This window comes from Perissodus microlepis, chromosome 13 (genome assembly GCF_051167445.1).
Source record: "Perissodus microlepis isolate ML-2025 ecotype Zambia chromosome 13, ASM5116744v1, whole genome shotgun sequence".
Classification (NCBI taxonomy): domain Eukaryota; kingdom Metazoa; phylum Chordata; class Actinopteri; order Cichliformes; family Cichlidae; genus Perissodus; species Perissodus microlepis.
This window is the reverse complement of record NC_140473.1, coordinates 9,984,907-10,010,100: the sequence shown is the minus strand read 5'-3', so window position 1 is coordinate 10,010,100 and position 25,194 is coordinate 9,984,907. Positions and strand designations below refer to the sequence as shown.

Below are 25,194 nucleotides of genomic sequence, written 5' to 3'. Positions count from 1 at the left end.
TTAAAAGATGCCCAGCTCATGAAATCTGCAGTCAGTAAAATAGCGAGACAAGAGATGCACAACAACATCTGGAAACACTGAAGTGTCCTTAACTCAACTGAAGCAATGTGATGGCACAGTATCCTACTATTTCCCCCGTGTCCCCTGAGGGCATTCATACCCTCAGATCTACCTTATATCCTGCAGTCTACACTCTGTTGAGAAACAGCGTTTTATTTCTCAGTGTGTTTACGCATCACTCACAAGGAAATGGTTTTATTAAAGGGGCCGATTCATTCTCATTTCCAACTCCAAATTCTCTTCTAGAGCAGCTTTGCGTGCTTTATTATCTCATCCTCAGCCTTGCTACAGCCCCTGAATCACCCACTGTCTAAGCTGATTTAGTGCATCTTTCTTTAAGGCCACTCTCCTCTTAAACCAGCTTTCTTCTGATTTGCTGCCCCTGGCAAACAAAAGGCTTGAACGGCAGATGGATTAGGCTGCTGTCCTCACAGCCAGAGGTCTGTAGGAGCTAAATGTAGAAAAAGCTGTCTGGGAACGCTTGACTTTTTAAAATAATACTGAATATAATATAAGCATTCACAGCTGTAACAGTACATGCATGACAGAAAAGAAGGAAAACTTAAAAGATCAGCTTAATCAAAAGATGAGTGTTTTGTATTTTTTTTTTTGTAAACTGAAATCATGAGTGCCTGAATTAGGACAACTTTTTGTTTCTGCACCGTAATGACATGAAGGACATTTACAGCAGACATTAAGAGCTAAACGGCCTCGGGCTCATTAGAGCCACCCATACCTACTGTGCTTGTAGTAAAAGTCTGTGTAGTCTGCAGTCAGTGTGTGTGTGTGTGTTTGTACATGAGCTGTAGGGTACACCGCAACTGCATGTCAAAAGCCGCAAACCCCCAAAGTGACAGTGGATTTAACTTTGAAGTGTTTCCCAAACAGGTGTTGATCGGTTTATTTGTGGAGGAATGATTGCTCTGGTGAGAGATGACACACTCATCTTAGGTGGTTCATTTGTCTGCCAGGTAATCGGGATGAATGAGTTTTAGAACATATAGTCAGAATCATAGTTTGTTTTTTCCCTCAGTGGGCATACTAAGGCAGTGCGTCATTTGATTCAGAGAGAGAGAAAGAAAACACTTGTCTGCGCGCTGTCTCGATGGCCCCGGGTTACTGGTCTTCTTCTGCTTGGGTGAAGAGCTGCAAGCCTGAAGTGGGACGGGCAAATAGGAGAAACTTCGCCCCCGTCCCGTTCTCCACTTTTAATGAGCGCTGCGCTCAGGCAGGAGAAAAACTCCAGGTGGAAGAGCGCTCGCACACGCGTTAAACTGCTTTTCAATGAAAGAGTAAGGATTCAGGAAACCTGCGCTGGGAATCACCCCTTTAAACCTCGGAGGATTATTATACCTAATCAGGTAAGCACACATCATTACTCAGCGAGGATGGGAATTTTGAACACAGAGCTAACAAGCAGCTCCACATAGGAATTATTTAAACGACGCGCGTAATTGGCTTCCAACGCGTTTTAGTCCTATTTTTTTCTGTCGGGGATTTTAAATCAACATCGCATGTTATTTGATTTGATTCGATTTTTGATTTTCATGTTATTTCATGAGAAAGTTGCATTAACAAGTTGCTTGAATAAACCTAGAGCTGCTTAAATTATTTTTTAAAGTTCTTTATTTTTTCTTTTTAAATAAAATAAAACACAAGGATCTAAGTTACCCAGGCTTTTATCCTGAAAGGAATCATTCTGCCAGAGCTTTAAATTATTGCAGCTGCAAGACTTTTTCAGCTATTGAATTACTTTCTTGTACATTCTCTTCTTATGTGTTATGTCTTTCTGTTCTGTTTGGTTTGAAACATACTGATTAAGGGCAGGTGGTCTCTATACAGTATGTCCAGCAGCAGAACATAAACAGGCTCTGGCTTGCACTGAAGCCAGTGCCAAGAATTAAAGTAATTCAGCCTGTGCTGTGCTGGATAAACAAATAGTCAGCAGCAGCAGCACAGCCCAAAAGGCTACAGAAATGACCTTGTAGAGACATGTTGGCTTTCCTTGGTGTCTGATTTTGATCTCTCTCTTATGGTTCCTTAGTTGGCTTGTTACTACAACACTTGGCACATCCAGCATGCTTACAGTACAATTCTGACACCTGTGAAGGGTGGGATTTAACACTGCCTGGCACGGGTGTGCGTGTAAATACTTTCTTGCTCTGGGCATGCAATCACCCAGGAACTTGGTGAAAGCAAGTTCTCAGCTGGTCGTGATATTTAAATAAGCCTCAGTCTCCTTTAGTGTGTACCCTTGTTGCATTTGCACAGGTCACTCCAGCCTAGAAATGTGGCACTGCTGAAATGCAGAAGTACCTTTTACTTGGCAGAAGCTGCATTAGAGGAAAAAAACAACAACTGTGTGCTTTCAGTTCAAAAAAAGCACTCTGAAGACTCAGATGCACCAGTCATAAGTGTTTGTGGTCTGTACCTATGCTTCCAAAACCTATTATGTGCTGGTCTTTGAAGTACCCACAGACACCCACTGTTTACATTACATCCACTGTATACCTGTGCTGCTCCTGCAAGATGTGATTTTTTTTCTGCTTTATGCATTGTGAAAGTTTTCACAGCAGCTGAAATTTTTTTTAATTTCACTAGCAACATCAGATTAGCTGGTTTCGTGCAAAACAGCTCGGCACTGTGTAATCTTGGTGAAGGCTGTTCGGTGCAGGTAATCCACATTGTAGTGACAGTGTTAGTTGAAATGGACTTTAATGCCTTAAACTATGTGAGCTGTCTGAGCTGCTTTGCTTTCTACAAAGTGACTAAGGCTCATGCACAGAGTCTTTGTAGTGGCTGTGAAAATCACTTTGGTTTTTCTGTAGCTTTTTTCATACTTGTTACCATGTCAATGGTTTGTTTGATTTGTATCCCCACCCAGCTGAAATTAGATGCTGGAGATCCCAATGACGACCGAGAATATAGCTGATGCAACCTCAGAGGCAAAGCTAGGCTATTTAAATTACACATGTTTTATCTAAAGTTTAGGCGAACGCAAACTATAGGGCACTTCAGCAGTATGTAGGACAATGTGTTTGTGATTTGTCTCGATGCTAAATGTCTGAAAGTCCTTAAATAAGCATTCTCCAAAGCTATCTGAGCATGTGATAAGTTATCCCAAATCTTTGTTTATTTTAGCTTCTTTAATAGAGAGTGTGTTTGCGTGTGTGTGCGTGTGCATGTCAGCATGCAAGACTGTGTCTCTGCAAGTCTCTCAGGATTCACTATCTACTGTACAGAAAACTCCCCTAAGTGTTTGTCAAAGGATATCATTTGCCCACCATTTCATTGCTATGAAAAGGAGGCATTTAGACGCTCACACTAAGAACACAAATTCCAAATTATCATCATTTTTGTTTGTCATTCATTTTTTCCACTATGATGTCATCCTTTTTCTCAGTGAAGCATAGACACTAAATTACGTTTTTACTTTGTTTGATTGTTTTTTTAATTTGTCGCTCTAAATTTGTAAAATTGGGAGATTGCTGCCTTACACCTGATCTGTTTGATCAGCAGTTCGCTTCATTTATGAAAGCGCACTTACTCACCTCTCCTCTTACTGCAGATCTCACTCCTGCACTGTAGATGCATATATCTGTCCCAGCTTGTTTCCAGCTTCGTTTTTCTTCACTCGGGAGGACAAATTGTAGTCCCGACTGTGCATCAGTGCCATGTCAGTGCTCATGAATGCACTAAGGAAAGATCTGGTGATCTTAGTTTTTATTCAACAAGCTACACTGTTTTGTGCCGCAACCTTTGTAGAGAGTTAAGAGAGAGCTATGGAAGAGAATGGCTTGCGGTATCTTAGTACTCCAAGACTGTTACAAGGATATTTACACAGCATACCTAAGTTTGCCTGACAAGCACATCTTTCTTTAAACATGTGATGGAAATGCAGCATAGGATGGTGCTGAAGCAGTTGATAATTCACTCTTGAGTCTGTAAGAAATATTTTAGCATTCTGGGAAAATGTTTTCTCTTTTTGTAGGACTGAGATTAAAACATTGATATCACTTTACTGCAGCATAGTCAACATCCAACAATAATTTGGACTGAAGCTGGAAGGGAAATGGGTAAGGGCAGGTTGCCTGTATATTCATATAATTTAGTAACAGCCGTTTTCTGCATAATTAGATGATCAAACATATCATATTCTGCTTATTTTGAGTATAAGCTGTCTCTTATTCTTGCTGTTTTTTGTCTCTGGAAAAAGGGAGAAAAGCCTTATATTCACACTTTGTCTTTTTTGATATGAAGTTGAAATCGCATGTCATATGACAGAAAGCTTTCTATGCCGATATAATTATCTTACTTTTATGATCAGAGCAAGTCTTTATGTATCCTATTTAATCCTTAAGAGGTGGGCCAGCCTCAACAAAGCTTTGCACAAACATTGTCACACATATAGCAATCCTTAATAATTTATGTTTTTAAAAAAACATTTTCTATAAATCCCAATACTTTTGATTTTTGTATTCATCCCCCTGTGAGTGTAAAATTGTGTTCTCTGTTTGTATTTGTTTCACATGGCACATTAAACATACATAACCTAAAGATCACCAACATTTGTATCTGTGGCAGAATTTTGTTCAAGTTATACTAAAGAAGGAATGAAGAATTTGAAAAACCATCCCAGGCCTGGCAAAAACTGCCTATAGGGTGGGTTTTTGCTGGTAAATATAAGGCTTGAGTCAGCAACCAGTTAGCTTAGCATAACCACTAGAAAGAGATGGACTAAGCTAGCTAAAAAACCCAACTTAAGTCCAGTGAAAACAAGAAAATAAGGTTTAAAGACTCTCTGAAACTTTGCTATCACTTTAGGATAGTTAAATAACCAGCCTGACTAAGTTCTGTGGTTCTGAGTTAACACACACACATCTTAAGCTATGCTACGTTAACCAGTAGCTAGTTCAGGCTTCATATTTTTACTTAGAAACATTAGCAACATCAATCTAACCTCCAACAAAATAGCAGATAACTTTCTCATGTATATACTGATCTTGTAGCAATAATTAAAATGTGGTTATAAAAAAATCTTTAATCAAACAAGCCCATTACCACGAAAAGGAAGAAAGCCAGAGTTTAGTTCCCCGGTTTTAGACCTCTACTCACAGGAATACCGCCGAGGCCAAAGTCTTCTTTCTCACAGAAGCCATTTTTCACGTGGAATAGGTAAACACAGGCGTTCCTAATGACATTAAAGAAGGTTCTGTTATATTCAGGTACAGAGGCTCATTATTAAATGTCATGGCTAACACATGTGTTTACACACTATTTCATATGAAAAATGACACAACTGAAAAAGGGTCTTTTCAGAAATGCTCTGTGAACCTGTGTGCTCAGTGTAGCCACAGTTTGACATGTTGTCAGTGATACCTCAGTACGTGTAGCAATCATCAGCCAGAGACAGGTGTATTTTTAAACTCATGTAATAGTAAAGTTCTGCTAATATGCAGCACTTCACTTTAAATAACATAGTTTTGACCCTGCTTTCGGAGGTCAGACATGACGCCACCCCTGTTAAGAGGTACATTATTCCTTTGTTAAGAGGGAGACTTCAGTATGTAGTGCTGTCCCAAAGCTCTTGTACACTGCATGAACTAGAATGTTGTGCATCCTAAAGAATCTCAGTGGTGGTCCATTTTATTTTAGACCTTGTTGTTGTAGTTACCACCAGTGCGATCTTTACTTTACAGCTGACACGCAAAGTGCAGAATATCACCTTGCTTGGCGGTCCTCATCTGATCTTGTTAACGCAGGCTTCAACTTATGTCTTTACTTTGGACAGAATGACAGACACTGAAAGAAATTTTCTTCTTACTGTAAACAGACAGTGTTCCAGACAAAGATCCATCTTGATGTGGTTGCGGCTGTCAAACAAAGCCATCTGACTGAACATATCCCCCCATTCCTATCGCATTAAATTATGTCCGTGTGCGCTCTCTAATAGAGTCTGCCTCCACAGACTTTTACATGCAGTTTTTTTTGACTGTGCGCAGATGTTTGCTGTAAATCTTGAGACTTTTCCAACTGAAGAAACTAGAAAGAAATACTGACTTTAACTAATGTAAAGTGTCTGAGTTGACTGAGACAGTGCAATGTTCATCTGGCCACCTTGACTTTACAGGCAGTAGATGAGATACTCAGCTGTTTGTGTAGTGCCACTCCATAATTGGCCTGCTGTTTATCAAAAATGTTTGAGAGGGTGTGCCTCAGTAGCATGCATTTTCTCTGCTTTGTTCTTAGCAGACACAACATTTGTCATTCTGAGGCCTGTTGAGTGAAAGGTCCAAAGTTGCTTTCAGCAGGTAAGCGTAAAGTTTCAGTTTGACTTCCTTCTTCTCCTTCTGCCCTTGCAAAGGTTATACAAGAACGTCTGGCTAACGTGCTGGAACATCACTGTCCATCATGATCAGAGCATCACTCACTGCCATCTGCCTTGGTGAGCAACCCATTTGTGTGTCTGCAGGCTATACTGTTTTCAAATACATCAAGGTTGACTACTATAATATCCCCATCAGGCTTTCTGCACATTAACACCATCAAACAGCAGTCTCCTCTGTCATTGAGGTCTTGTGTGTACAGTAAACATACTGATGATTATGATCATTTGTCTGCTGTTACATGAAACTCCCTCTGCCTCACCCTCAGCGCTCCTCCTGTCGTACCAATGCTGGGCCAAGCCTAACGGACCAAAGAATAAGAAACCAAAGCAAGGTAGGCATCGTTGCCGAACAAGCCTCAGTGTCCTGCTTCAGTTAGGGGTCACTAAACAAGCAAAAATAAACCCATAATATTAAAGAATATTGTATGACTGCATTGGTTTGCAGGAAAAAAGCTGTGTGTATAGCAGCTGAGGTTAAAATTGGGCTGAAGTTGGCTTAAAAATGTGGGTTTTTACACCAAACGTTTGTTTCTACAGCTTCTTACTCTATATATGTTAACGGTCCGAATTACATGTTGAAGTATAATCAACAAATACTTTCAAGGGATAATTTTATTCTTGATTAATCAATAAAATGTAAGTAAATGTTATGAAAGAAGCAAAACTGTCTGGAAATGAAATCTAAAAACATTATGATCCTGTCTTCCTTTTCTTCTTTCATTGACAGTGATTCCAGCTGTAGAGTGCGATGTCAGAGCAGGAAAGGTCAATCTCCCAGAGTTCATAGTAAAATGTCCCCCACGCTGTAGGGAAACCAGACAGCAAGTCTATGGGACAGGAGTGTTTGCCTCCATCTCCAGCATCTGCAATGCAGCCATCCACAGGTTAGCATTGGAGTGATGACTCTAAAAAAAATTAATGGGTGAAATCAAAACTATCATTTAACAGTAAAAAATTGGTTTCCACAGTGGCGTAATCACCAACTCAGGAGGAAAGGTGATAGTGAGGAAGATGGCTGGACAGAATGTCTACAAAGGCAGCAACTCCAACGGCGTGCGCTCTCTGTCTCTGCCTAAATGGAGGGAATCATTCGTTGTCTCGGGTATAAAGTCAACAAGGTTAAATACAGTTCTTTAGAAGTCACTCTCCAGCTAAATGCCGACTTTGTTGTGTTTCAGTGGGCAAGCCTAAGAAGGGAGTCATCTACCCATCTACTCTGGATTACGTCCCTTCAAGACCGACCTATGTGAAAACAAGTGAGAGGAGGTTATTTTTACCCTCATAGCATGTTTTTATGTGAATTCATGTTTTCAGTGCACGAGCTGAGAGCGTTTCAGATATAGAGTACCAGAAAAAAGGATTGGTACCATGCATTTTTTTCTGATAATTTTATTAAGGAAACTTAAATGTTTTTTGGGTAAACTTCAAAGGTTCATACACTATATTACCAAAAGTATTCACTTGTCTGCCTTCACACCCATATGAACTTGAGTGACAGTCCATTCTTAATTCATAGGGTTTAGTATGATGTCAGTCTACCCTTTGCAGCTATAACAGCTTCAAACTTTCTGGGAAGGCTTTCCATAAGGTTTAAGAGTGTGTTTATGGGAGTTTATGAACATTCTTCCAGAAGCTCATCTTTAAGGTTAGACACTGATGGTGAGGAGAAGGTGTGGCTCACAGTCTTCGCTCTAAATCATCCCAAAGGTTTTCAGGACTCTGTGCAGGCCAGTCAAGTTCTACTAAGAGTTCCTGTCACTGGAACTAAGGGGGTCGAGTCCAACTCCTGAAACAACTGACTCTGCAGAAAGTTGGCGGCCTCTGCGCGCTATACGCCTCAGCATCCATTGACTCCGCTCTGTGATGCTACACAGCCTACTACTGCTTGGCTCAGTTGCTGTAATTTCCAATCACCTCTACTTTGTTATAATTCTACTAACAGCTGACTGTGAAATATTTAGTTCATGAGCAGTGTTGGTCAAGTTACTTGAAAAAAGTAATCAGTAACTAATTACTGATTACTTCCCCCAAAAAGTAGTCCCGTTACTTTACTGATTACTTATTTTCAAAAGTAATTAATTACTTAGTTACTTTTAAAAACACGATTTACAACCTGAATAGGTGATAAAGCGATAGATCTTTCAGCCCAATTCTACTTTTTCTGCATAATCCATCATACAAAATGTAATCAAATGGAAAAGTCTCTCTTTTTTTAAACTTGTTTTATCAGTTTTAATCTTTTAACTTTATGCATCAAGCAAAAATTAAATTATATGCAACATTCTCTGACTGGAAGAAATTAGTTTAACATTTAAACCTATTTTCTGCACATTCCAGCACATAAAATAAAATATTTTTTTTGTTTTTACACTCAGTCTTTCAAATAGATGCAAGTAAAACACAGCAGAAAATAAATAAAATCAAAGACTCAGCGGTCATGTTGCTCTATTTTCACCTGTAAAGCAGGAGTAGGGTAGACGGAGGTGTGCTCTGGTGCAGGTGTGCCGCAGCGGTCAGTGGAAGGATACGGCAGCTTCTCTGTGAATTTCCCATTACGTGGTAGCGCACTCGGTGCTTGTTTAGGGGGGGTTTTTTCGCTGTAAAAAGAAGTTTTCTTCCCACGCACAACGGAAGTTAATGTTTTTGTCACTTTTTATGGAATCAAACTCAAAGGTCAGTACTTCCAGGCTTTAAACGCTGCACGCTCATACTCTCTCCCGCACTCGATATATTATCCATTGTTGATCTGCACACAGCTGTTGTCACAAACGTCGCACTCGCTTACTCACTGTCATGAGACATTCTCGCAAAAAAATCACGGTTTTAGTAACGCAGTAACGCAGCGTTCCTACAGGAAAGTAACGGTAATCTAATTACCGTTTTTGCAATAGTAATCCCTTACTTTACTCGTTACTTGAAAAAAGTAATCAGATTACAGTAACGCGTTACTGCCCATCTCTGTTCATGAGTGCACTTGTTGCACAGGTGTGATCCTATCACAGGACCATGCTCGAGTCATTGAGCTCCTGAGAGCGACCTGTTCTTTTACAAATGTTTGTAGAACCAGTCTGCATACTTAGGTGCTGGATTTTATATACCTGTAGCCATTGAGATGATTGAAATGCCTGAGTTCAATGATTTGGATGGGTCAGTTAATACTTCTGGCAATATAGTGTATCACCATGTGCGATAGATGGCTGGTCAGAACAATTTAACATGAGAACTTAAAAGATTCTCAAACAAGCAGTGAAGGTACTAAATTTCTAAAGATAGATATTTTCATCTTTATTGTTATCTAATAGTGGTGCATAGCATAAATTATCTGATAATTGTGTTGAAATTTAAATACTATTTAACTACCAAAATGATATTAAAATAAAGCATGTAGAACTTTTGCTTTCCAACCAAGTCTTGCTCAGTGTTAACCCTGGTATCAAAGCATCTGTTGGCACCAGATCAATGCTTTCTGGGGACAAAAGGTTAGTAGATAGACATCCCGGCGCTTGACTTTGGCATGATGAGCTTTGCTCAGGCTGAGTGCTGCAGGCTGGTGAAGAATGTTAAGAATGCATTACAACACAGAAGTTACTGTAGACCTTCTTCCTCTCTATCCATCTTCATCGTGCACCACTGCCTTTGTCTGTTTTCTTTCAGATCAAAAGGAGACCACGATGCTTCCTCCAACATCAACAGCACCTGAACCCACCACAACAACTCCTGAACCAACCACGACCACTACCACCACACCGACTCCCACCACTGCTTCCACCACTACACCTTCACCCCCTACTACCAAGGCTCGACCCGTTGTACATAAAGTGAGGGAAGCAGGTGAATGAAGCAAACACTTAAATGACTTCTGTACCAAAAGTGAAATCGTTTGTGCGCTGCCAAGTTGACATTAACTAATAACATTAGCAGTAACTACAAATACCAGAACAAGCATTCATTAGTGTGCAGCTGACTAATAAAGTTGAATGATTGCAGATGGTAATTGCAAGCGACAACTGCAATTAAGACAAATTATATCTGCTCTGCGATGAAGTTAATATGATGCTGTTCAGTTACTAACAGCATATATGATCAGCAGACCTTTCATCACTCTCATTAAATGAAAAGATTATCAGACAGTAATCACTGAGTCATCTGCCCCGTTTTGGATAGAAATACAGCGATAGTGAGTAGACAATGCTACAGTATCATAAGGTATGTGTGCAAATTACATGGGCTATGTGCCAGACAACCTTCCAGCTATTTCTCTCCCTTTCATTTTCTGTAACATTATCTCTCTTCACTCCATATCGGCAGTCCATTTGTCTTTCTTCCATCCAGGCAGCATTCACCCATACCTTGCCCATGCGGCAGCTTCAAATTCAAGTAAGTAAAAGGAAGCAAAGAGGGACTGACAATATTTTTCTTTGTGGTGTGAGGGTTTCTGGTGGTGTTGCTTAAAGCTGCTTTAAGGTACGCAGGAATAAATATTCACATAAATATTGTCTCTTGAAGCCGTCAGTGGTCATGCATTCAAATCAAGTTTGTCACTGTCAGTGGCAAACTTGTGTTGTGAAGTTCAGATCAGCTAACTTGTTTTAAGTAGAAAACTTAAAACAGGAATGTTATGACTGGGGCTACTGGGGTTATAGTCCATTCAAAATAATAAACAGTTCACTAATCTTTTTGGTAACTTACATGTAAACATAGATTTATGTCTAAATTTGCCCACATTGTGTCATATTGTGTTAGGACAGTCACAGAGTGGTCAAAGAAAGAGTCCCAGCCAAGGTATGTGAACACTCTCACTCAGTGTGCAGCTCATGGAAAGTCTTTCAAGCAAGCAGTTCAAATGTAACTAAACCATGGTATTTCTTCAAAGTATTCAGAGGAGGTTCCTATTCACATAGAGTTCCACAACGTGCCAGTGCAGGTAAACAAATTTTTAATTTTGATGTCTTCTATCTTATTCTACCTACATCCACATTTCCTCTGTCTTCCTTTACTTTGCTTTTTCCTGTTTGTACTGGTTTATCTAAACCATGCATGGCATCTGTGCCCAGCATGTGCATATATGTTTTCAATAATTTTCTAACAACATCCAGACCAGATTCTGCTGTCCTGTTCAAGTAATGAACTATTTGAACTGCTACTATATTCAAAGTATATTGTGTTGGAAACTATTTAGTAGATTTAAAGGACTCTTGTCTAATGTGTTTACTTGCTTCATATTAATTTCACCATGTGTTTATTGGCAAAATCCACTGGCTATCCTGAATGAGCCCCCAAATATTTTACAAGCTGTCAACTGATGGCTCAGAGGAGCCTGCCAAATAAGATGGCACAAGACTGATGCAGGTCAGCAAATGTTTTGTTGGATTATTTGTGGAAATTAGTGCTGTCAGCGTTAATCTCGTTAAAATGACATAACTGCATTAATGTGGCAAATCTCCGTTAGCGATTTGCCGCGTTAATGCGGTTATGGCATTAACGTCATTTTAACAGCACTAGTGGAAATAAAATTATTTGCAAAGATGGACTACACAGAAAAGGGAAAAGGAGGACCCTGAACCAACCACAGAGTGGGGCATAAGATTCAGGCCTCTTTTCTAAACTAACATTAGTAAGATAAACTAATAAAACCAAACCAAAACCAGGTAACTCCGAAGATGATAGATGCCCTGAGGGGGTGCGTTACAAACCTATCATATCATGAATAACATACAAATGTGGTGTCATTTTATTATATTCATGCTTTCTTGTTATATGCTTCTTTCTTCATTGTGGTCTCAGGTATACACAAACAAGAGCCAGGGTCGCCTGTCCGGAGGCAGCCATCCTCACCAGTTGGTCCAGGTCAGCCTGTCATTAGCACCCGCATAGACACATGTACAGAGCTACAAACAGGTAGGCTTGATGGAGCTGGTGGGGCTGGGGTCAAGAGAAACAGGGGTCACTGATGTCTTTGTTGGAAAAAGAATCCAGGAGAAGTATGAATGGTGTAAGCTTGACCCTGGTGTTGACACTCATAAGCTCCTGTGATCTTCACCCCAGGGTCACCACTAACCCGCTCTATCAAGCATCTCAGCTAACATTCCTTTCACGATAACTGCTGTTCTCTGCCCTCAGGCACATCCTCTTACTCATATTTTCATTTTCCAACATGAAAAGAGGCAAACGAGGAATAGTTACACCCAGCATATATCTTATTGTTTTCGATATCATGCTGTGGGCAAACTTCAGCTTCACTCAAAGCAAAGCAGCTGGGCTGTATTTGTAGATGAAGCCCCAGAACTGAAGCGCTCTTCTTTCCCCTTTTCCCCCTTCCTTTTCCTCTCTCTCGTTCTGCCTGTTTCTCATTGCTACAAATAGGTTTTAACAGGGTTCAGCCTGCCCAGCCTGAGCGAACTCCAACCATGAGCCAGTCCAACCCTGGTAAGTATCTCCAGATCCAGAGTGGTAGTCTGCAAAGTGCTCATGCAGGGAGACTGACGTAGTACATATACAGGTCAGATCAAACAGGGGAAGAACTATGGCAGTAAAACCCTGTTTGAAATGTTTTATAAAGCAGCACTAATGTTTACCGTCTGTGGGACGCTATGGTTCAATGCATGAGCCTGCTTTCTATAATAGAGGTGTGGAAATCAAAGATGCTCAACTTTCACCGTACCCAGCAGTAAAGAATGAAGTTTATATACCTTAAAGGTGAGAGATGATATAATATCACTGTCATGCCATATTTATGCCATATTTTCACAAAGTCCAGAATAACTTTCAGTTTGAACTAAGACCAGGATGAGAAATGTGCTCTGTCAGTACAGTAATAACAATGTATGACAGATCCCATCTGGTCTGGGGTCTTCCCCTCCCTTGTAAATACTTTGAGAAAGGAAGGGAGAGATGAAAGCAGCAGCACCAAGTGGCCTTGTGCTGCTCCCAGAGAGACGTCTGAGCCAGTCCGCAGTGCTGCAGGACCTGGGTCTGCTAAGTAGCTTGTCAAGAATAGAAAGCTCTTTGCCATTCAAACCAGGCGAGGTTTGGCTCACTGAGGAATGTGCTTCTGTTTTTCTTCCGAGGAATGCAAAACCATGGATCCCTAAAATTATACACATTTTCCTAAAGTCCAGTTTAAATGATGTCTGATCATAAGGTTTGATGATCTGAGGTCAAACCTAAACCCACTGAGATGTTGATCAGTGCAGAAAAGGGGTGTTAAGTTTGGCATTTGGTGAGAATAATGCCATTTTTAAATTTATTGAATCCCTGAGGGGAAATTCTTTGAGCTGGAAGAGGTCAGAGGTGAGGATCGGCCTCACAGCAGACCCCCTGGAGTCGGCAGGGATTCACTGTCTTTCTCAAGGACACACTTGAAAGGTAGATGCTTGCTGACTTTGACATTTCGGACTATGATTTATGAGCTGAAGGATTTTCTCCGCAGTCGCTTTGCCACCCTGCTGCTTCAAACAGATGTTTGAATTTATCGGTCACACAAGTGAAAAAGTTTTGATCCAGCTGAGCCTTGTATGTGTCGGCTTTCACACCCACAAAGATCCATTCTGTCCAATGGGCCTCTTCCAACAAGTCTCATGCAGACATGTTAGTAATGCTTCAGGCATACCATACAATACCCAAAGCGAGAATGAGTGACCCCCGGGCCCGTGGTGACCGTCTGCCCGTGGTGATCGCTGAGGTGGCTATGATCTAGAGAGTTAAACTCAATCCTTATAAAGCACCTGCTTCATTAGAAAAAAATAACACTGCTGTCTGCTGTATAGCGCTGGGCTTTTGACCAGCACCAGATTAGCCTAATCTCTGCGTCCTACTATCTACACTGACCCTAGTTTGACACCAACTTTAGAATAATACTCCCACGCTTCACTGGACGGCATGCTGGGCTCTCCCAGCCCGTCCTGGTCAACAAAGGCCCTGCTTACTGGCTGCCACTGGATGGGAACCTCAAAGCCCAGTCTGTGTGTTTGTGTAAGCTGCCCATCCACCACAGAGAGGGGTTAGCTGAAGTGTGTTGTCATGGCTCAGTCAGTATAAACAGATGAAATGCACTGTTATGGTTTTGCTCCTCTGTAAGGGATTCTGGCAATAAAGCCTATTTCAATTAACCTTATGAGGCTAGTTAATCTGATCAGTGTTGTTAGCTGCTCTGTAAGTAGAAACCTTGTGTGATCCAAACATTTTTTAATCTTCCTTTTTCTCTTTTCCCTTAAGGAAGAAAGAAAAATTGCTAAACTTTCCTAAAGCAGGCTTTGGTCACTCAGTCTGTGTCTGAGTGGCTCCTTCATGTTTACTGTCTGACTCAAGGCTAAACATCTTGTCCAACCTCCACAAATAAAGTGGTTTGTGGAGTCACAAGTATGCGCCTCCCCGATGCTTGTCCTGAATGCAGCTTTCTAATCTTCTCACCCTTCCGTACAGCTTTACCCAGAAGGGATTGGCCACTCCCCTCTTTTCCTCATCCCGATTGGTTCCCTGGAGCTCGCCGACCAGCAGGTACCAAGCACAAAGGCAAACAGATAGATCAGGCTCCATGTGGAAATCATAAATATTTTCTAAACTGACTAAACACTGATTAGTGTTCAAAGTAATCAAGCAACTCCATCCTTTAAAGATCTCTTTAAAAAATGTTAAAAAAAACCCTGAAAAATCTATGAAGCACATGAATCCACTGGCTACTATGAAAACCTTTACATATAATGATTTTTTTAAATTATCATATTAGGTTAAAACAATTTTAGAGGTGATGATTTATAGAAAAACTGCAAAAACATGAAAGCTGTTTTATTTCTGGTGGTTCACTTTGCCAAATCATACTGTTAGAATAATGAAAATCAAATCATCCGTAGTTTTATTACAAGTAATGTTACTAATTATTTGATGTGAATAGGCTCACACCTATAAAGTTACCTTTTTGACTTCTAAAACATGTGTTACATTTTATGCATAAAGATGTGTTTAGCCATCCATTGTTTTTCAAGTAGGCAAGTTTTTCCTTTCCTTAAAAACAAATACAGTTTTAACCTTAATGAGTACACTGAATCTCGGGAACAGCATATTTACTTGTATGTTGCATGGACCTACGAACAATTCTATTCAGACTTAAAAACCAATTAAATGTGTTGCAGAGTAACATACTTTACTTAATTCAAAGACACTTTTACTTTGAGTATATTCATTTTATGACACTTTTTACTTTGACAAAGGGAAATGTACTTTTTACTCTGCTTCATTTATCTGACAGATCTACTCACTGGTTGTTTTATAGCAGATCAGGACTTTAAAATATGTTGTGATAATAATAATGGTAATAATATGGACATTTACTGCATAGAGGAAATTTTTCCAGTGCCATAAATGTCACCTGACAGTATATGGGATGGTCCACCTGCAATATTTCATCATGAGTAAAAACAGTGTAAGATATAAAGATAAAACCTGATAGAGCCCAGAGATCAGAGTTTTCCAGAAACATTGACATTAAGCAAGAGTAAAAAGGCTTTATGCAATAATGTCATGACCAATAACTCAGTGCAGATGCCCTATTAACACACCTTTATTGATTTATTGAGACAATTTTACATGCAGAAGCCATTTGTATCATTACCAGGAGCACCTGTTGGTGCAGGAACAGGTTGCTGTTGCTCATCATGGTGCAGACTGTCATCCAGCAGTGTTCTGTGCTCTTTTAAATGCAGTCGAAGCTTATGTAAAGCTGTTACATCACCTGATGCTTCTCTTACTTGCACGTATACAATGTAGTTGCATTCAATGAAACTTGCACATCAGAGTTCCAGTTGAATGACCTCGATCAACTAACTGTCAGATCTGGGGTGCCCACATGGGGTAGAATTAATGCTGCAAATCTTCACTCTAATTAGCTAATGAGAAGATAATTATTCTGAGCAGCTTGTATGTAGCTCTTTTTTCTGCTCATGCCTCCACCTTCTCTGCTGTACATTCAGATGTAAGTTATGCAGCTCCAGACTCAGGATACGCTTGGAGTGAGACCAGCACACCTGAGGTTACAGGTAAGTCGGCTTTCTTTCTGTCTTTATTGGCCTCTTTACTGCAGGCTACTACACATTGTATGCATTTGTGTTGCATGTGCTAACGCAGCATGCTCATGTGACTGATACAGTTTGGTATCTGCTGACCATGTATGTGTTGAAATTGACTCCATGTGTAAGTACGTGCAATGTGTCTCTCGGGACATTATGTTTACATGCCATCTGCCTGCCATATGGGAGACTCTTTGAAGTGCAAAAGAGAAGAGAGCAGGGCAGGTTTATTGTGCATGTGAGAGCGAAATAATGTGAGGTGATAATTCTGCATAAAGCCATTGTTTTCACTGGTCTGGGATCGGTTGGGGAGAACATACCAACCAATCACAACCATGAAAATGTGTGCTTCTCCCTCTGAAGTTCTGTCCATACTAACGGGTCTCAAAACATCCTCCTCTAGCTCGGGATTACAGGCCTGATATCTCAGAATATGAGCGCTGGTATTATAACCTTGGACAATACCGTAAGTGTTTTCCTTTTATTTCATTTTTGGGAACTAACAAGCCTTCCGGTTAGATGTTGTTAAATGAGTGGGTTGGGATCATGTAAAAGCTGTTTTTACATGTACGGGAGTAGCTTTGTATGCAGAGCGCAGCATATTTCACAAAAATGTTGAACTTTTCATTGAAATGCTTTGAAGAACGAACACATTTTATTTGTTTTCTTTCACACTAAAAATACACTTACAATACGGCCCAGTGACAAAACACAAAAGGGCGTGCAAAAAGATTACAGGCCCTGGTTCCGTCTGTTTGAAGACACAGCCGAGCATCCGAATCCAGAGGGATATGGTTTGGAAAACCGAGTGGCTTAGCCATTTTCAGGGTGTACCACAAAAATAGCACCACACATCCAACCAAATGAAACATGGAGCCAGTAAGGACAGGCTGTAATGCTATGGTGTGGTTTTGTCTTGTGTGTCATGGTTCACCATCACTGACAATTTACTTTCAGTGCAGCGACCTGCTGACTCGGATCGTAAAATAATGGATACGGCCAACACTAAAGGTGAGGAGGGGTTAGTATGACTGCAGCTGTTTGCATCCAGGAAGACATGTATCCATCCATCTATCTTTAAAAAAACACACACACACTTTAAAATAGGGCTGTGCGATATGACCAAAATCTCATATCCCGATATAAGAATCCTATCGTCCGATAACGATATAAATCACAAAAATGTAACATTTTCTGTAAATTCTGTGAATCTCGGGCAGCTCGACTTGCGGGAAGTGTTTCCAGCTGCGCATCATGTAGCTGGAGTCGAGTGTTTTAACAGATGCATCAAACGATACATTTTTAGACATAAGTTGTAACAGCCGCCGTTTTCTTTGTATTTGTTACACAGCGTGCTGCGGGGAAAAGCCTGTTCTAACGTTTGAGTCTAAGGTTTATTTTTTAGCACCTGGCGGCTCTTTTTTAATTCTCATCCGTAAATAATCTGCTCTTTCACGTGATTCAGTTTATTTTGAAAAGTCTCAACAGGATCTTGAGCTTTATTGTGAAAGGTTTATGTGGAACATAAACACGCGGACACGCGATGGTGTTACCGTCGTTGTTGCGCTTGTCCGTTGGTAGTGTGGTTATATTAAATATAAGAGAAAGAGAGAACTTTAAGAAATTAATATAGCCACTACAGTGACCATCAAAACGGTGAAAAAATATTGCCGTAAACAGTTTATTTTGCGACACCACGAAACAAACGATAGCGTAAAATGAAACGATAGATCGTCATCAGATATATATCTTTATATCGAACTGCCCTACTTTAAAAAACAGAAAGTGACACAAAGTGCTTTATATTGAAACTAAATAATAAAAATACATAAGATACGTCATTAGCTCAAGTTAAAAGATGTTTCTGACTTCTGCTGTTTTCTATATGGGATTTGTGTTGAGTGTTGTGAAATTGTTACCTGCTGCTCTGCGATACAAGTGCGCTAATGCTGAGCTTGTGTGATGTCATCTGTGCAGTGGAGCCGGTGGACGCCTGGAATCCAGAAGCGCCACCTTATGAATTAGGTAAGATTGCTTGTCCGCTCCCCTAAAACAGTCGCTTTGCCAGTAAATCCCGAGTTCTCACTGTAAATACAAACCACTCTGACGCCATCCACGGAAGAGCATCTGGATTTCTGCTCAGCCTGTAATTGAAGGAGTCGACTGGTGTGGTTGTTTGAGGGTAAAATCGGTTGCTGTTTGGCTCGATATTTGCCACAACAAATACTGTCCAACGTTTGGCGACTCCAGAAAATGGGCAGCTGGAAATTTTTACCAAACAAACTACTGGGTTTATTCTACAAAAGCAGACATGTGCTCTCGCTTCATTACAAAGCACGAATGCATTGCCTTGGATCTTATAAATATTATTGGACTAAAAAGGACTGGTTTAGTTATGCACTCAATTATTTTTGTAACATTTCTTCTTTCCTGGAATAAAAGAATATAGAGTATTTGTTTATTAGCTAAAATGTTCCTTTTGTTTCTTGATTTCCAGGCTTCAGTGTGAGGGAGCAAGAACCTCTCCGCAAAGCTCCTGAGCCTGTGTCACAGGGAAACCCAGGTATGGTCCCCATACTGCTTCAATGAAACTGTAGCGAGAAGTGTTTGTGTTTTTCACTGTATGCACTCTGTGTGTTTGTATTATTGAGGGATACCACACATGTTAAAGAGACATCTTTCCTCATAAAACCCTAACCCCAACTTAAATACATGTAAATGCATCAATTTTATACATTTGTGGTGAAGTCTCCTATCCATAAAATCCAGAAGTTGTTTAATTTGGCCTTACAGTTGTGGGCTAAATTTGGGTGTCCTTTGGGGCAGATAGTTGAAAATACAGCCCACACTTTCAGTTGCATTTTCTGTATAACCTAAGTGGCCACTTTGTTAGGTACACGTGTCCAAGTGCATATTAATGCAAAGATCTAAGCAGCCAGTCACAGCACAGAACTGCTGAGCTGAGCGCTAATAATCTATTTTCAACATTGCATAAAGTCTCTTGATCCACTGCTTCGATAGAAACACCTGCTTAGCTGCTCATTACTATAAAGATTAAATCAGCCAATCACACAGCAGCAATTCAGTGCATCTAGGCATGAAGATAAGGGCAAGACCACCTGCTGAACTGATCAGACCGAACATCAGAATGGGAGAGAGTGATTTTAAACATTGCATGGATTTTGGCATCAGATGGGCTGGTCTGAGTATTTCAGATGATCTACTGAGATTTACAGAGAATGGTACAAAAGAGAGAAAATATAGAGTGAGCAGTGGTTCTCTGGGGGAAAATGTCTTGTTCACGTCAGAGGTCAGAAGAGAATGGCGAGACTGCTTTGAGCTGACAAGAAGGCAGCCTAAATGCACAAAGAGTCAAACCTTGAAGCAGATGGGCTACAACAGCAGAAGACCACACCAGGTGCCACTCCTGTAGGCTCAAAGCAGGAAAACGGAGGCTATAATTTGCACAAGCTCACCAAGTACACTTAGTACAAACTAGCAGTCACTTAAACACAACAGTCTACCTGAGTGTTGTTGCTTACCATGTCTGTCCTTTTATGACCACAGTGTACCCATCCTCTAACACACAACATAACACACAGTGTCACAAAGCTCTAACATGAACATGACAGTGAGTTCACTGTACTCAAATGGCCTCCACAGTCACCATATGTCAATCCAATAAAGCAGCTTTGAGATGTGTTGGTGCAGGAGATTCACCTCATGGATGTGCAGCAACTGTGTGATGCTGCCGTGTCAATAAGGACCGAAATGTCTGAGGAATATTTCTAGCTCCTTCTTGAATCTGTGTCATGAAGAATTAAGGCCGGTCTGAGTGTATAGTTGTACCTACCTCATGATATTTGGATCTAATAACATGAATTTGTGTAACAGATTGTAAGGTGGACCTGGCCTTTCTGATGGATGGGAGCTGGAGCATTGGAAAGCGGCGTTTTAAGATCCAGAAAGACTTCCTAACTGAGGTGGCTCAGACCATCAATGCGGGTGTGGCAGGCCCCATGATGGGCATCATCCAATACGGGTAACCTCTTTGTTCTTTTTGTGTTATCTTGTACTAGCTTTGGATGACAAAAAATAGTGAAACTGCTGGTTGTCTTGTCTCGAAGAGATGACCCTGTGACAGAGATCAGTCTGAAGACTCACTCCAGCTCCAGAGAGCTGAAAGCAGCCATAGATAAGATTGTGCAGAAAGGAGGCCTCTCCAATGTGGGTAAGCGACCCTCTGCGTCAGCTGCCAGCCTACACAGCACATGCCTACAAACACAAGTGTGAAAGGGAAAGGGGTGCAATTATCGCATGGTTTACTAGCCAGGCACATTTTCACATGCAAGTATAGAATTAAATCTAAATTTGCTGCGAGACAGTGTTAGCAAAATTACAGTCCTGATCCCGTAGGCCGTGTTTTTCCTCTGCTCTGACCAAAAAGCGCTCGGTTTTAGCAGCCCGGTTAAGGGGCAGCTTTCAGAGAGCATTTGCGGTTTTTCTGCTTTGGTTGGTGCGTCAGCATGCATCCACTGCCACATGTGCCTTTATGACTTGCTAAATTTTGCATGCCGATCCAAATAGTGTTGTTTGCGTTTGCCCAGAAGTAACAGTGTGAGTGGCTGTAAAACTTTCTAGTCTCCAGCAGAGCCTTTGTTAAGACCACCGACGAGACTGTAATAGACTAAATGATAGGTATCCACATTTTTGTGATTATGCACAGTTTGAGCAATGCATCCCATAGAGAAGCAAAATATATGTACTTTACTATGTAAAGTTTTTATATGGCATTCAGTATTTTCTGTATAAAAGTCAATTTTGTGTCATTTTATATTCTAGCCTATTATTCACATAAAGGATGAGTTTAAGCTTTGTGATTAAATGACTGTTTTTATACTCCTCAGCTTTCTGTCCCAGACTTGCATATACAGTAAAACCATTAAGAATCTACCCGTTGCCCCCTGGTGTCTTGACAGGAAAAGCCCTCCACTACATCAACAAGCACTACTTCAGTGATGCCAATGGAAACCGAGGAGGAGCTCCAAACGTGGCTGTGATACTAGTGGACGGTTGGCCCACAGACAAGGTGGAAGAGGCGTCTCGACTTGCACGCGAGTCCGGCATCAACATCTTCTTCGTCACCATCGAGGGTCCCGACGACAATGAGAAGCAGAACCTTGTTGAGGCCAACTTTGTTGACAAGGTAGGTGACACACACCGTCTCAGAGGTGAGCCTGTGCTTCGTGATGGAAATCAAAGCAGTTTAAAGCACGGTGTGTTGTTTTGTCCCGCAGGCCGTGTGCCGGACGAACGGCTTCTTCTCGCTTCCTGTGAACAGCTGGTTTGCCCTGAGGAAAGCCGTGCAACCCCTGGTGAAGAGAGTGTGCGACACAGACCGCCTGGTGTGCAGCAAAACCTGCCTCAACGCCAACGACATCGCCTTCGTCATAGACGGCTCCAGCAGCGTGGGGACCGGCAACTTCCGCACGGTGCTGCAGTTTGTGGCCAACATCACGCGGGAGTTCGAGATCTCAGACACGGACACGCGGGTCGGGGCTGTGCAGTACACCTACGAGCAGAGGCTGGAGTTTGCCTTCGGCCAGTACAACAACAAAGCCGAGCTGCTGAACGCCATCAAGCGCATCAACTACTGGAGCGGCGGGACCAGCACCGGTGCTGCCATCACCTACGCGGCAGAGCAGCTTTTCAGCAAATCCAAACCCAACAAACGCAAGATCATGATTGTCATCACGGATGGACGCTCTTATGATGATGTCAGGGCGCCGGCACTGGCGGTCCATCGCCAAGGTCAGACATCATCTGTAACAGAATCTGAAAAATAAGGCTGAAGTTAAGGATCAATGATGCAAACAGTTGTTTTCTCTGTTGTGTGTCAGTCGACAGTTTGGTGTCAATTACTGTCTGTTTGATGTGAAAAACAGTGTGTGTGTGTGTGTGTAATCTGCTCTCCCTTCTCATGATCTAGGTGTGATTGCTTACTCCATCGGCATCGCCTGGGCAGCCCAGGATGAGCTGGAGTACATCGCCACAGACCCCGACAAGGAGCACTCCTTCTTCGTGGATGAGTTTGACAACCTATACAAATTTGTACCCAAGATCATCCACAACATCTGCCAGGAGTTCAACTCTCAGCCCAGAAACTGAGGACGTACGTGCCGAGAGGCCTGTCCGGATCCGAGGCTTTAGTAACAGAGCACTGCTGGTAAATTTACTCACTCTGTCGCCCAGATGGCAGTGCTAGATTGGCTGCAGTGCCCCATATTTGAAGAGGGAGGGGTTTGAATGTAGGTGGGGGCAAAAATACATGAAAAAGAATTTTTATCCCAAATATTCAGATGGTGCTAATGTTAAAGGATTGGCACGCAGTGTGACAAACTGACATCACAGCTGTAGTGTGGTGCCAGCTGTTTTCTGTCTGGAGACAAGTATTTAACAGTTGGAATAGCACCAGTAAGTCACCCATCATAAAGGCTTTATAAGTTGCTACTTGTCTTATTAATGCTAGAAAATTTACTAATGCTTTACAGAACGCCTAATCTTTCATACTTGGTATGCAAGAAATCTGTTTGCAAGCAAGCATGGCTTCAGGGTACATTTTAATCCATCTAGGTGCAAGTACAGCAAGACAGTTGAAAACGCGAAGTGCGACGCCCCAGTTGTATGCATACTACATGCAAAAGTAGCAAGTGGGCAAGCACAGACAGCGAGCCAAGCTGGAAAGAACAAGCCAGCATTTGGGTTGCCAGGTTGTGATATTTCCTCCTAGATGGCGCTTTATGAATGAAGCATGAAACTTTTGTCAAACGAGAAAAAAGCTGCACAACAAACGCTTCAATTAGAAAGTTCTCCATGTTAAGTAAATATTTAATAATCTAAAATTGTGACCTCAAACTTATAAAAGGCATAAAAGGATATTAAAAGACCATTTCCACTGCTTGTCAGGCCTAATGTTATGTTTAAAACTGGGCATTAGTACATTATTCATTAACATTAGTGTAGCGCTTTTTGTGTGACTTGTAGTGCCTTTTTGAAGGGTGACTTAGTGGGAAATAAACATACTGTAAGACTGTCTTTCTGGGGTATGGTGCTTGCAGAGGAATGTAGATTTAAAGCATGCCTAGCACTTCCTCTTATGGCTTAAAAACCTTCATAAACCTAATAGCGCGGTGCTTTTTACAATTCTCTGTAAAGAGAAAATACTGTATTAGAGTTGGTGCATTTTAATCTTCCTAATAGGAGAGATTTGATCGTAGGAACATTGTTTGGGTTCCTAAGAGACTAAGGTGCTGAGATGATTTTTACATGCAACCAAAAAGTGGAGGTGAAAGGCAAAGCAATAACACGGATGTGGACTTGTGTGAAAAGTAAGCTTGTTTATCTTTGTAAAGAGTGACGGCAGATCCCAAATCTGCTTCTTATCAGGAATAAAAGCAACTCATGTTAATCTTTATTTTCTAACAGTGCTCGCTTCTAATATTGCAGTTTTGTTGGAAGAGTATTTATGATTTTATCATTCTTATGCCCTGTTTGTACATATGCATATTCAAGAAGCCTATCACTAATAATGTTCAGATAATTAATCGGTATTTTTTTGGGCAATTTTTAATAAAATAAAGAAAATGAAGAGAACCTAAAGTGCCTTTTTTTATTGCACTTTGTTAAAACTTCACTTTTCAGACTGCTTTCAGTTTTTATTCATTGAAAACAAACCTCATGAAGTCATAGTGAAAAAGAACGTCTGAGTTTTTACGCATCAGGACATAATAAGTCATCTAATCCTCAGAAAATCTTAAAATTGTTTAAATAAACCTCAGATGAATTACAAAACAGGACATATTATTCTATGCCATTATTTATTTTGTCAAAATACAGACGTACTGTTGAAAAAAAAAAATTAAGTGCACTCCTGCTCCTTCTACAGGAATTAAAAGGAGAAGTAGGTGCTGCTGATGACCATTTGATTAGCAGCACCTACTTCTCAAAGTGTGAGCATCTCCGTGAAAGCAGAGGTTTGGGCAGTTTGCTGGTCTGGAGCATTCAGATGTGTGCACACAGTGCCACAATAGGAACGACATCAGAAATTAGTTTAAAGAAGCAATTGTTGCCCAACCTGGGATTTAATATATCCCAGGTTGATGGGAATATATTATAGGCCTTGCCCAAGAAATTTCTAGTTAATCACTCTACAGTAAGAAAAGCTATTCACAAGTCGAAAACATGGGATGGCTGTGGCTCAAGAAGCAGCGCGGGTTATCTGCTAATTAGAAGTTTGGTGGTTCGATCCCTGCCTGCTCTCGTTTGCATGCCACAGTATCCAAAATTGCTCTCCAATCCATTCATCATACTGTGAATGTGTGTGACTGCTAGATAGAAAACACTTAGGTGTAAGGAAAAAAGTGTTCGCATGAGTGGGTGTGAATGAGGCATGTTGTGTAAAGCTGTCAATCTTCCCAGAATTGGATGTCTCAACAAATTCACCCCAGGGTCAGAGAGAGAAACTGCCAAAGAAGCTTTATGTCAGGCTCTACAGGCCTCAGTTAGCATGTTAAATGTTAGCATTCCTGACAGTATGATTAGAAAACAGCAGGGCAAGTATTGGTTGTTTGTAAGGGTTGCCAGGAGCAAGCCTCCTCTTCTGAAAAGAATGTGGCAGCTTGGCTT

At 41.1% G+C, this 25,194-nt stretch overlaps 1 protein-coding gene across 2 annotated transcripts; it reads left to right on the top strand.

Annotated features, from left to right (window-relative positions):
• The first annotated feature begins 1,182 nt into the window (after positions 1-1,182).
• On the top strand, positions 1,183-24,168 carry vit (vitrin). 2 transcript variants are annotated; one of them, XM_084949019.1, is made up of 23 exons: positions 1,183-1,421; positions 6,425-6,505; positions 6,715-6,780; positions 7,176-7,332; positions 7,417-7,550; positions 7,627-7,704; positions 10,103-10,279; positions 10,781-10,825; positions 11,192-11,230; positions 11,322-11,372; positions 12,233-12,295; positions 12,812-12,874; positions 14,870-14,944; positions 16,414-16,479; positions 16,913-16,975; positions 17,467-17,520; positions 18,487-18,534; positions 19,007-19,072; positions 20,404-20,551; positions 20,637-20,740; positions 21,489-21,715; positions 21,807-22,320; positions 22,499-24,168. In XM_084949019.1, the coding sequence occupies exons 2-23, from the start codon at positions 6,472-6,474 to the stop codon at positions 22,675-22,677; spliced, it is 2,451 nt and encodes an 816-aa protein (XP_084805145.1). In that variant the 5' UTR covers positions 1,183-1,421; positions 6,425-6,471; the 3' UTR covers positions 22,678-24,168. The 2 variants fall into 2 exon arrangements, with proteins under 2 accessions (XP_084805145.1, XP_084805146.1); XM_084949020.1 differs by lacking the exons at positions 10,781-10,825; positions 11,192-11,230; positions 11,322-11,372 and having other exon boundaries at positions 1,185-1,421.
• Positions 24,169-25,194: the final 1,026 nt, after the last annotated feature.

Excerpts from the sequence above, each read along its gene's own strand:
- vit (XM_084949019.1), top strand. The coding sequence starts at position 6,472 with ATGATCAGAGCATCACTCACTGCCATCTGCCTTG. Across the intron at positions 6,506-6,714 it reads ACTCACTGCCATCTGCCTTG|CGCTCCTCCTGTCGTACCAA; the intron begins GTGAGCAACCCA and ends CCTCACCCTCAG. Across the intron at positions 16,480-16,912 it reads CAGCACACCTGAGGTTACAG|CTCGGGATTACAGGCCTGAT; the intron begins GTAAGTCGGCTT and ends ATCCTCCTCTAG.